At 34.5% G+C, this 12,594-nt stretch overlaps 1 protein-coding gene across 1 annotated transcript in view; it reads right to left on the bottom strand.

Moving 5' to 3' along the window:
* The window catches only part of TANC2 (tetratricopeptide repeat, ankyrin repeat and coiled-coil containing 2), a 477,945-nt gene that overhangs the window by 102,502 nt on the left and 362,849 nt on the right, over positions 1-12,594 (bottom strand). The window contains exon 13 of the mRNA XM_081272685.1: positions 11,870-12,003. Coding sequence (XP_081128811.1) covers positions 11,870-12,003 — 134 coding nt within the window. The remainder of the gene's footprint in view (positions 1-11,869; positions 12,004-12,594) is intronic.

Below are 12,594 nucleotides of genomic sequence, written 5' to 3'. Positions count from 1 at the left end.
TACAGAGTTCTTAATGTTGTCATGTTTTGTTACTGGTGAGGTTATCCTTGTTCATTTGGTTGGAGTTAAAGTTCTGCCAGGTTTCTTTCTTTTATGATTTGGGTTGAACCTGGAGAGACTCTACCACTGAGCTACATCCCCAGCCCTCCCCTTTTTTATTTTTCATTTAAGATAGGGTATTGCTAAGTTGTCCAGGCTGTCCCTGGACTTGTGATCCTCCTGCCTCAGCCTACCGAACTGTTGAGATTACAGGTGTGCACCATCATGTCTGGCCTCTGCCAGGTTTCTTGACTATAAATATCTTTAATATCTTGGGGATACTTTTGAAACTAAGCAAATCCTATTTGTCCTCAAATTTCTGCTCATTAATTTTAGTAATTATCAATGGATCTTGTTTGTAACAATTATTATTGTAGTGTTTGCTTGATAATGACTTTCAATTTCTCTCTTTCTAACTTGTTAATTAGAATCCTACTGGAAGAAGGACCTGTTTCTTTCCCCTTATTTACTTATTTTATTCTATTGATTATAATCCAATTATCTATATTTTGTTACTTAGTTCATTTCAGTTTAGGTCACTAGAATTTCCCTTAGATGGGCTCCTGTGTTCTTTCAAGATAACTTGAGAAGAGTAATGGGTTTGGTGGGGTGGTGTCCCTTAAATATAAGGGGCTGTGATATTTATTGAGAATATTTTTCCTTAAAATTTTTGTTTACTGATTCAATTAAAATAACAATAATAAGCATATTACATGTTGACATCTAAGAACATATTTTTATGAAAAGATCATTTTTCAAAACAAAATTTCAGAAGAAAAGTGTCATTGTTTTACACTTTTGAAATAGACTCATATCTACCTCTGTAGTCAATATGTTGCAATAAATTGTTTTAAGTTAAAGTAGATGAGGAAAGTAAAATTATGTATGTATAAATAACTATATAAAGTCTAGTCTCTCTCCACATACATACACATATAAGCTGGAGAAGTGAAAGATGTTTTAATAACCATTTCAGATAATTGTGGACATTCTTCTTTGACATTATGCTAAAATTTAACAAGGGGTAGATTAAAAAATTATTATTTTATTTTAGGTTGACAAATCTTAAGTATACGTGTTGATGGGATCCAATGTAATGTTTGATATATGTATATAATGTGGAATGATTAAACCAAGCTAATTGATGTGTCATGTTATCCTCTTGGTTATTTTGTTGTCAAGCTTCTGTGCAGTGGATCTCAAAATGTATTTCTTTTATCTGAAAATTTGTCCTCTTTGATTAATGATTCTCCATTCTCTCTTTTCCCACTTGCCACCTGCAGTCTCTGTTAACCATCATTTTACTGTACTTCTAGTTCAACTTTTTAGATTCCATATGTAAGTGAAATCATGTTGTATTTATATTTCTGTAATGTGCTTTAGATTTGTCTATTTTTATTTATTTATTTAATGACATCAGAATGCATTACAATTCTTACTACATACATAGAGCACAATTTTTCATATCTCTGGTTGTATACATACTATATTCACACCAGTTCGTGTCTTCATACCTGTACTTTGGATAAGAATGCTCATCACATTCCACCATCATTAATTACCCCATGCAGGGGCCCCTCCCTTCCCCTCCAACCCCTCTGCCCTATCTAGAGTTTGTCTATTCCTCTCATGCTCCCTTTCCCTATCACACTAAGAATCAGCTTCCTTATATTCAATGTTTATAGCAGCACAATTCACAAAAGCTAAACTGTGGAACGAACCTAGATGCACTTCAACAGATGAGTGGATTAAAAAATGTGGTATATATACACAATGGAATATTACTCAGCAATAAAAGAGAATAAAATCATGGCATTTGCAGGTAAATGGATGGAGTTAGAGAAGATAATGCTAAGTGATGTTAGCCAATCCCAACAACCCAAATGTCTATGTTGTTTTTGAAGGCTGAATAGTATTCCACATTTTCTTTATCCACTCATTTTTTTTGTCTATTTAAAATTTGTTATTTTTAGGTATACATGACAACAGATTATATTCTGAAATATTATACATACATGGAGTATATCTTATTCTAATTAGGATCCCATTCTTGGGGCTGTACATGATGTGGAGATTCACTATGGTGTGTGTATATATGTGTGTGCATGTGTGTGTGTGTGTATGAAAGTTAAGTTAGATTCATTCTACTGTCTTTCCTATTTATATTCCCCCTCTCTTCCCTTTATTCATTCCCCTTTGTCTAATCCATTGGACTTCTATTCTTCCCTACCCACCCACCTTCCTGTGAGTTAGCATCTGCATATCAGAGACAACATTAGACTTTTGTTTTTTTGAGATTGGCTTATTGCACTTAGCATGATAGTCTAAAGTTCCATCCATTTAGAGGCAAATGTCCTAATTCCATTCTTCTTTATGGCTGAGTAATATTCCCTTGTGTATATGTACCACAGTTTCTTTACCCATTCATCTGTTGTAGGGCATCTAGGTTGGTTCCATAGTTTAATTATTTATCCACTCATTTTTGATAGATAATTAGTTTGATTCTATATCTTGGATGTTGTGAATAGTGCCATAGTGAGCACAGAAGTGCAGATATCCCTTCAACAGTGATTTCAGTTCCTTTGGATATATCCAGAAATAGAATTATTCTATCATATGATAATTCAATTTTGAATTTGTTGCTTTTCTTTGTGGGGGGATGAAAACCAGGGCCATGTGCATGCTAGGCAAGCACTCTACCACATACATCTATACCCCTGGGCTTGTGTTTAGCTTTCTGAAGAACAGTCATACAGTTTTCCATAATGACTGTACTGTTACCTTCCTGTTAACAATGTATAAGTGTTCCCTTTTCTCTATATCCTTGCCAATACTTGTTATGTTTCATCTTTTTGAAAAAAGCCATTATAACAGGTATAAAATCTCATTATGGTTTTAATTTGCATTTTTCTAATAATTAGTGATGCTGGGCATTTTTTCATGTATCTTTTGGCCACATCTTTTTTTGAGAAATGTCTGTTCAGGTCTGTGTCAGTCAGCTTTCTGTTACTCAAATACCTGAGATTATAAAGAGAAAAGGTTTATTCTTTTCCAAGTTTGAGGTTTCAGTCCATGATTGATTGGCCTCATTGCTTTGGTCCTATAGGAAATAGCACACCATGGTGAAAGTGCACAGTGGAACAGAACTGCCCATTGCATGGCCAGAAAGCCAAAAAGAGAATGAGGAAAAAACAGGGGGTCTTACTCTCCCCTTTAGGAATACACCCCCAACTCTAAGATTTCATCTCACTCCAGTCAGAATGGCAGCTATTATGAAGACAAACAACAATAAGTGTTGGCGAGGATGTGGGGGAAAGGTACACTCATACACTGCTGGTGGGACTGTAAATTGGTGCAGCCAATCTGGAAAGCAGTATGGAGATTTCTTGGAAAATTGGGAAGGGAACCACCTTTTGACCCAGGTATCACTCTCCTCGATCTATAACCCAAGGACTTAAAAACAGCATACTACAGGGACACAGCCACATCAGTGTTTTTAGCAGCATAATAGCTAAACTATGGAACCAACCTAGATGCCCTTCAATAGATGAATGGATAAAAAAAATGTGGTGTATATACACAATGGAATATTATTCAGCAATAAAAGAGAATAAAATCATGGCATTTGAAGGTAAATGAATGGAGTTAGAGAAGATAATGCTAAGTGAAGTAAGTCAATCCCAAAAAACCAAATGCTGAATGTTTTCTTTGATATAAGGAGGCTGGTTCATAGTGGGATAGGGAGCGGGAGCATGGGAGGAACAGACGAACTCTAGATAGGGTAAGGGGGTTGGAGGGGAAGGGAGGGGACATGGGGTTATTAATGATGGTGGAATGTGATGATCATTATTATCCAAAGTACAGGTATGAAGACACGAATTGTTGTGAATATACTGTGTCTACAACCAAAAATATGAAAAATTGTGCTCTATATGTGTAATAAGAATTGTAATGCATTCCTCTGTCATATATAAATAAAAAAGAAAAAAAAGAAGAATATACCTGCAATGACTCAAAGACCTTCCACTAAGCCCTCCTCTTAAAAGTTTCATCAGAGCTGGGGTTGTGGCTCAGTGATAGAGCGCTTGCCTAGCACACATGAGGCACTGGGTTCGATACCCAGCACCACATTAAAAAAATAAAGAAATTATATATGAAAAATAGTTTCCATCATTTCCCAATAGTGGTAAACTGAGGCCTAGGCCTATGATACATGGTGCCAACTATACAGCAACATTCTTTGCCTAATTTTTAGTTGGGATATTTTTTTGCTATAGAGTTGAGTCCCTTATATATTTTGGATATTAACCCTTTATCAGAGTATGGCTTATGTACATTTTTTCCTGTTCTGTGGGCTGTCTTTTCACATTATTAATTATTTCCTTTGCTATGTAGAAGCTGTTTATTTGATACCATCTCATTTGTCTGTTTTTGTTTTTGTTAACTGTGATTTCAGGGTATGTTACGAATATTTCCTTTCAACTTATTAGTTGTCTTTGACTTTGTTTCTAGTGCTTTTTGGTGATGTTGCACTTATATTTATCAATCTTTTCTTCTATTTTTCTAGATTTAGATCTTAAAAAGCCTTTCCCTTCATCAAAGTCAAAGATGAAGTCACTCATATTTTCACTATTATTTGTATGATTTCAATGTTTTTGTATAATTCCATTTTTTATATTTGGATCCCTACTCCATTTGGAGTTTACTCTTGTGCATGGTATGAGAAATGTATTAATTTATCTCTCATATATATATCACTTAGTTGTTCCAGCACTATTTAATTAAAAAGTCCGTTTTTACTTTAGTGACCTAAGATGCTACCCTTGTTGCATACTAAGTTAGACCCACATATGCACACATATGTGGGTCTAACTATGAATTTTCTGTTCTGTTCCTCTACTCACACACCAGTACTACACTGTTTGATTATAGAGGTGTTATAGTATATTTCAACACTGGGTAGTCAGTGCCCTGTTGTTAATTAGCTTTGGCAAAGCTCAGTGTAATGTATAGCTTTGTTATAATTCTAGACCTAAATAGCTGTATACTGTAGATTGCTACTATTCAACTATAGATTACTTGAGTCAAGGGGAGTTAGGCTCAATATCAAGTGCAAATCTTTAAAAGAAAGTGACTAATTTAATTAGTTCATCTGGATTCCTATAGAAGTACATCTGACACAAAATGATCAGTTCTAAGCACATTTAATCAATAGTTTGTAAAACTTTTGTCTCAGAAGATTGGTGGAATTCCAGACTCTATTGAGATTCATTCTTGGAGGTGTATGAATCTGATTCAGATTTGACAATAATAAGTGGGTTGGAAACCATTATTATAAGTAAGTACCTAATTTGATGCCCTAAGATTTCATAATAGAAAATACTGGCATTTATATTCATTCAAAAATGTAAATTGAACTTCTACTGTATGCTAGGCATTATGCTAGATTCTGGAAATATAATCCCTGTCTATTCTTTACAGTTTAGCAGGAAAGAGAGGCACTTAAGCAAGTTATAAAAAAATAGTGAGATAAGTATTATGAAAGAGGAAATATAGGGTGCTGGGGTAAAATAAAGCAGGGCCACCTTAAGGTAACTGAAGACAGCCAAAGAAATACTTAAGCTGAGATATTAAGGAAGATGAAGTGAATCTGGGCCTGTCAGTGTTCCAGGTAGAGGGTACAGTATATGCAAAAATCTGAAGGCAAAACAAAGATTTACACTCTCAAGGAATTGAAATTAATTTTATTGTAGTTAGAGTGTGAATGGGGAATGATAGGTTTTCAACTAAGAGTGGTTTTGTTTCCCAGCGAATACTTGGCAATATCTGGAGACATTTTTGGTTGTCATAATGGGGGCTTGAGAGAATATTAGGGGAAGTGGATAGAACTAACATCCCACAATATACAGGACAATACCAATATCCCCCAAAGAATTATCTGGTTCAAAATGTCTAGCTTGGGGCTAGATATTTAAAAGCAAAGGCACTTTCATTACAGTTCATGTGATATTTTAAGAAGAGAGTTTGGGTTTCACTCTAGGGCAACATGGAGTCATTTGCTGGCTCTAAGCACGAAAACCAAATTTATTTTAGTGATTACTCAGGCTTCAGCATAGAGAATAGTCTAGAATTGTTTCATTCATGTAACAAGAATTTAAGTGCCAAAGTTGCTCTAGGAGCTGGGGATACAGTGCTGAACATTTAAAATTGACACATTGTAGTGGAAAAGGCAGATTAAAAAAATACAGAAATAGACAAGTGAACAAGGTTGTTTTTCCATATTTAGTATTCTGAATGTAGGTGAAATCTGAATCTGACTATAAAACTTCAGTGTGAATATTCAGAGGAAAAAGCCCTAGACAAATTATATATAACATAATTTACAGGTTATTTATTGTTTATTTTGGTCCTAATTTCTCTTAAATGCAAATCTTAAAAAAAACAGTCACAGCAATACAAATTAAAATTTAGGTTGTTTTATGCCCATCTCTTCCATTTTGGCTGTGTGTGTGTGTGTGTGTGTGTGTGCGCGCGCGCGTACGTGCGTGCCCACGCCTGGCTCACATCTCCACATTATGTTCAACATGCTCAATGTTACAAGATTGCTTAAATGACTACCTCTTTGGCTGATAGCTTTAACAGCAGCAGCAACAATTTTAAGAGCAGTGATCATTTGACATCCTCCCTGATAGGGCATGTTCTAGTCTTTTTACTTACATATATATATTTTTTTAAAAACCTGTACTTTTTGTGTCTGTGACATTTCTTAAAATTAGCTGGTTTCTCAAATTAGCTTATTTCATATGTATTAATTTATTTCATATACATTAGCTTCTAGTATGACAAGAGCTTCTAGTTGCATAAAAATCTTTTAGAATAACTTTTTAAAAATATTTTTATAGTTGTAGATAAGCACAATACCTTCATTTCATATATTTATTTTTATGTGGTACTCCTCACACGTGGAGGCAAGTGCTCTGCCACTGAGCCACAATCTCAGCTTCCTAGAAGAATATTAACTTGACAAAATGACTAAAAGGAACATCTTCATCACCTTTATTTATTTATTTAGCTTTGAAGCCAAATTCAATGACTGATAGAATACTAAAAAAAGAGAGAGGCAGCAGTGATTAAAAGAATAGGTTGGTTCTGAAGCCTGCCTGACTCAATTTAAATCTTGACTCACTAATATACTGAGGTAAGTTATTTATTCTTAGAGCTCTGTTTCCTCATTTACAGAATGAGGATAATAACAGGATTACTTAATACTGGCTTTGATTACTAGCTTTGCTATTTATTAACAGTATGACTTTGAAAAAAGTAATTGCTAGAGACACAGTTTCTCATCTATAAAATGAAGATAATTAAACAACTCATAGGGTTAAGATAAGAATGAACAAGACAACAAAAATAAAAAATAGTACTGAGCAGCAACACATATTAAGTCCTTAGCAAATGGAAGCCAATGTCTCTATGTCCTATGAATTCTGTATGTACCATTGCTGTTATAGTTAAATTTACATATGCAGGCAAGGCCCAGAATAAAATCTCTGTGCCTCTCTATTCTGAAGGCATTTCAGAAGAAATATAGGAGATTTGCTTGAGAGATGCTGACCTAGCAAAATCTGCTATATTTCAAGTACAAACTGTTTCTTTGAGAAACAAAACTGTTCTAAAGTAATAACAAAAACTCTCAATTAACAGCACCAGAAGGAGCAATATTGTGAAATACCAACGGTAATTACTGATATATATGAACTGACATAAAGAACTATGTCAAATCAAGAGGTTTCAAAATTTTTTGAATATTAGCCTACTTCATCAAAATACTAGCAGATTTGAAAATCTCATTGGAAAGTTAATGTCTGCTTATTGATTTGTTATTGGTGAGAAACAAGACTGCTAGTTTCTGCCCTATGCTTTCACAGCATAAACTTTCATAGCTGAACTGTTAACATGTAGCACAATTACTGGGATAACATTAAATTTCAATTGAAGGGGCCATTTCTTTTTTTTTTTTTTGGATACCGGGGATTGAACTCAGGGGCACTCAACCACCAAGCCACACCCCCAGCCCTATTTTGTATTTTATTTAGAGATAGGGTCTCACTGAATTGCTTAGCTCCTTGCCATTGCTGAGGCAGGCTTTGAACTCCTGGTCCTTCTGCCTCAGCCCTCTGAGCCACTGGGATTACAGGCATGCACCACCTAACTCAGTGGAGCATTTCTTTTAAAAAAATTTTTTTTTTAATTATAGTTGGGCACAATATATTTATTTCATTTGTTTATTTTTATGTGGTGCTGAGGATCGAACCCCCAGTGCCTTGCATGTGCTAGGTGATCATTCTAGTGCTGAGCCACAAATCCCTCCCCACTCCTCCTGGGGCATTTCTTAAACAGTGTTTAGCACAAACTTGAACATATCCCAGCCAGGCTTGGTGGCACAGGCTTGTAATTCCAGCTACTCATGAGACTGAGGCCAGAGCCTGGTAAGTTTGAAGCTAATCTGGGCAACTTAATGAGAACTTGTCTCAAAATAAAAAATAAAAAGGGCTGGTGATATAGCTCAATGGTAGAGCACTTGCCTAGCATGCATGAGAGACTGAGTTTGATCCTCAATACCATAAACATAACAAAAACAAAAAAATCTCTAAATGTATCTCACCTCTAGGTGCAAACAGATTTATTTATTTGCTTAAGGAAGAAATAACCATAAAATTTAAAATATACTTCTCAACTAAGTAGAAATAGTCAAATTTCCTATAAATGTATGTTAACATTTTCTTTTTGCACTGGGGATTAAACCCAGGAGTACTTTACCACTGAACTACATCCCCAGTCTTTTTATATTTTGAGACAGGGCCTTGCTAAATTGCTGCTATCTGCTAAGGCTGGCCTTGAACTTGTGATCCTCCTGCCTTAGCCTCTCAAGACACTGGGATTACAAGCATGTGCCACCATGCCTGACTACAATATTTAACATTTTCTAAATATTGAACATAAATATCTTGGGATTTTTCTTTCTAAGAGAGGAACTAAGACTTAACAAGAAGACTTAATTCTCTAAGATTTTTTAACAATTACCTGACATATTATATATTTATCTGTTTATTATCTTCCCACCATGAAAACGTGAGCTACATAATATAGAGATTTGTGTCTGTTTTTTTCCACTGATTTATCTTTAGTTTTGGATTTTTGGTGCTTCCAAAGTTATATTCTAAATGAATAGCTGAAAGACTGATGGTGGAAGCTCCTCAGCATTCACATATTTCTACAATATTTATTCTACTTGTTCTAAAAAAGAAGAAATTGGGGACCATTTACACAGAGAATATTCAGGGAAAAACAGATGTCTCTTTTGAACTTACAATTTGTGAGGAATAAATCTGAGTGAAATTTCTGTTTACAGAAGCTCATTTGTAGATGAGTGTATGCTAATCTGTGGGGGTAATTAATAATGTAAATTGGGGAAACAGCTGCTTCTGGCTCTTAGCCAGATCGAAAAAAAATATAACCTTATGCTATTACAGACCATCTTTAAAATTTCAGAAAAGCATAGGAATTAGAAGCAGTGGAAGATGAGTGTGAGGAAGGGAGCTGAAAACAGAATTTCTGTAAAGTTTACATCCCCATATCTCCATTTCTACACCCTGTCCAGCCAGGTGATAACCTCCTCAAGAGTCAGTGGAATGAGAATTATATTTAACTAGAGAAACTAAACAGGAGAGAATCTAGACTTAGGGACACCAAACATAGACAAAGGTAGGGATAAGGTGCAGAACCAAAAAAGAAAAAAAAAGAAAAAAAAGAGGGGGAGGACTTCAGCAAAAGTCATACACTGACTGGTAAAACCCTATCCCTCTTCTACCCAGCTCCAGATTGCTGGCACCCAGGCAAGGAACTGGAGGATTCTTTGCTGGAGAATATGGACAATGACTTTTGGGTATTTCCAATAAAGAATGGATCATCTTGCTGTCTGCACACACAACCTTCCAATTAGTTTTACAGTACCTAATCATAAAGGAAAAGAGAACACACTGCATACATAAAACATGAATAGGATGCTAAATAAAAAGGGGGACAACTGCAGAAAAAGAAAAAAAAACTAATGGAAATTAAAATAATCATTGCCAAAATATATATATATTTTTTTGGGGGGGGAAGGAAAGGATTGGAAGGTAATGTTGAAGAAATCTACCAAAGTGGCTTATAAGGAAAAAAAAAAATCCAAAACCAAAAACGAGAACATGAAAAACAGGATAGAAATTTAAGAAAACTAGAGTATCAGCACAGGAAATCTAATTTTTGATTAGCTCCTATTAACCAAGTTAATAAGAGTTATAAAATGACAGAACAGGAGGAAATTATTGATAAACAATACAAAAGCATTTTCCAAAATTAAACAGTATTTTTAGGGCTTGCTATGTACCAACATAATTATGAAAAAAGTTCCAAGAATATGGTGATAAAAAGATCTTAAAAGCTTCTGGAGAGAAAAAAGGTATATACAAAGAATTTTGAATAAGAATAGTATTAAGATTATTTGACATCAATTTTGAAGTTCAAGACAATGGGGCAATGCCTTCAAAATATGAGGGATAATAATTTTTAATCTAGAGTGATATATTATGTCAAACAAACAGAAGAGTATGAGCATAGAATAAAGATGCTTCTGGAAATGTTAAGTCTCAAAAAACTTATGTTATATGCATAATTTCTTAGGAAGCTCTTGGAGGATCTGTTCCAAGAAAATGAAGAATAAAATCAAGAAGGAAGGTGATATGGGATAAAAGAGAAGTGATAATAATTTTCAAAATAAAAAGGAGGTGGCAAGCCTTAATAACATCCTGGGTCTAGACTGAGCTTCATGGGCTTTAGAATGGATATCTCTGAGGGGAAAATTTAACTGATAAGCATGAAAAGTAGTACTAAGATGCACTTTATAAAATTATAGTAAGAATTATGGAATGACTTAGTCAAAGATCTGAAGAAAAATAAGTACAATTTAAAATGAGGCATTTCATAAATCCCATAGAATTTTTTTAAGAAGGAAATGTCCTTTGTTCCAGAGTGAATCATGATTGCACAGTATTAATGCTTAAAATATTGTAATAGGGTTTCAGCCAAAAATCATGATGTAATTGTGCTTGGAGCATGACAGGAGGAAAGTGAAAGAGCTATCCTCATCATTATAATAAGTAAGAGATAACGTGTAAATGAATAAGAAAAGTTAGAGCAATATATGGGTATTATTTAAAAATATTGAGATTAAAAAAGCCAGACAATTGAAAGTGGCTGCTTTTGGGGAATGGATGAGTTGGGAAGAGAAAGGAAACTGCTTGTTTTGAGCATTACTTGATTTTCTATGTATATATGTTACTTTGAGAAAAAGAGAACTCAAACATAAAAAATGTACAGTATAAATGTACATATAAAGTATAAATATAGTATAAGTATAAAGTATAGCATAAATATAGACAGAATATATAAAGAAAGAGTTTTGAGCTAGAAAGAAAAGTAAAAAAACCTATTAATTACTTATACTGTGATCGTGGGTAAACCATGTAACTTCTTTGAGTTTCTACTTCCTTATTGATTCCTCAGAAGACTCCATTTCTAAGTTATTCCAACTGTAAGGTTCTGATTCCAACACAATAAGGTATTTTTTTCCCTAGGGATAACAACAAATGAAAAAACCCAGAAACTTTTCTCCACATTCTCATGGTATACCTTCACATATATTTTTTTACTTTGCCAAGGCTCTCCCTATATAGCCTTAATGTTAAAATGCAAACAGCATGTCCCCAGTTTGGGAATTCTGTTTTACCTGTGAGGCTAATCTTCGCATAGTTTCTTCCTGTCGCCTACGCATTTCTGGAGTTCCTGGGCAGCTCCCACTTGTGATAGATGAGTGAGCTGAAGGTGGCTGTGTGAGTGGCAACTCTCTGTTGGCATCCACATCTGGATTAAAAAGATGAGATGTTTGCATCAGATAATCATATAAGCCTGAACTAAAGGATGATTAGTTAATTCCATTTGTTCTATGACCCAGCAATTCAGCAATTCCCCTCCAAGCTATATGCCCAATAGAGATAAAAACTCATATCTACACAAAAACTTGTACACAAATGTTCAGAGAAGCATGATTAAAATAGGCAAAAACCAGAAAGTGGCTCAAATGTCAATCAACTGATGAATAGATAAAATGCAATATAGACACACAATGGATTAAACGTGACAATAAAAAGAAATGAGATATAAATATATAACATAGATGTTCCTTAAAAATACTATGCTGTCAAAGAAGTCAAGTCAAAATGACCCTTTTATGATTCTATTTATATGAAATGCCCCAAATAGGGAAACCCATAGAAACAGAAAGTAAACTAAGGGTTTCCTGGGGCTGGAGGTAGGGGATTAGTGGGAAAAACAGGATTTACTACTAAGAGTCATGGGTTTCTTTTAGTAGGATAAAAATGTTCTAATATTAGACTAATGAATTTTATACAGGCTGAACTTAATACTTTAAATGAGTGAACTGCATGGGTTGTA

This window comes from Spermophilus citellus, assembly GCF_964194105.1.
Source record: "Spermophilus citellus genome assembly, chromosome: 17".
Classification (NCBI taxonomy): Eukaryota; Metazoa; Chordata; class Mammalia; order Rodentia; family Sciuridae; genus Spermophilus; species Spermophilus citellus.
Note: the sequence above shows the minus strand (reverse complement) of the source record. Positions and strands in the feature narration are given on the sequence as shown.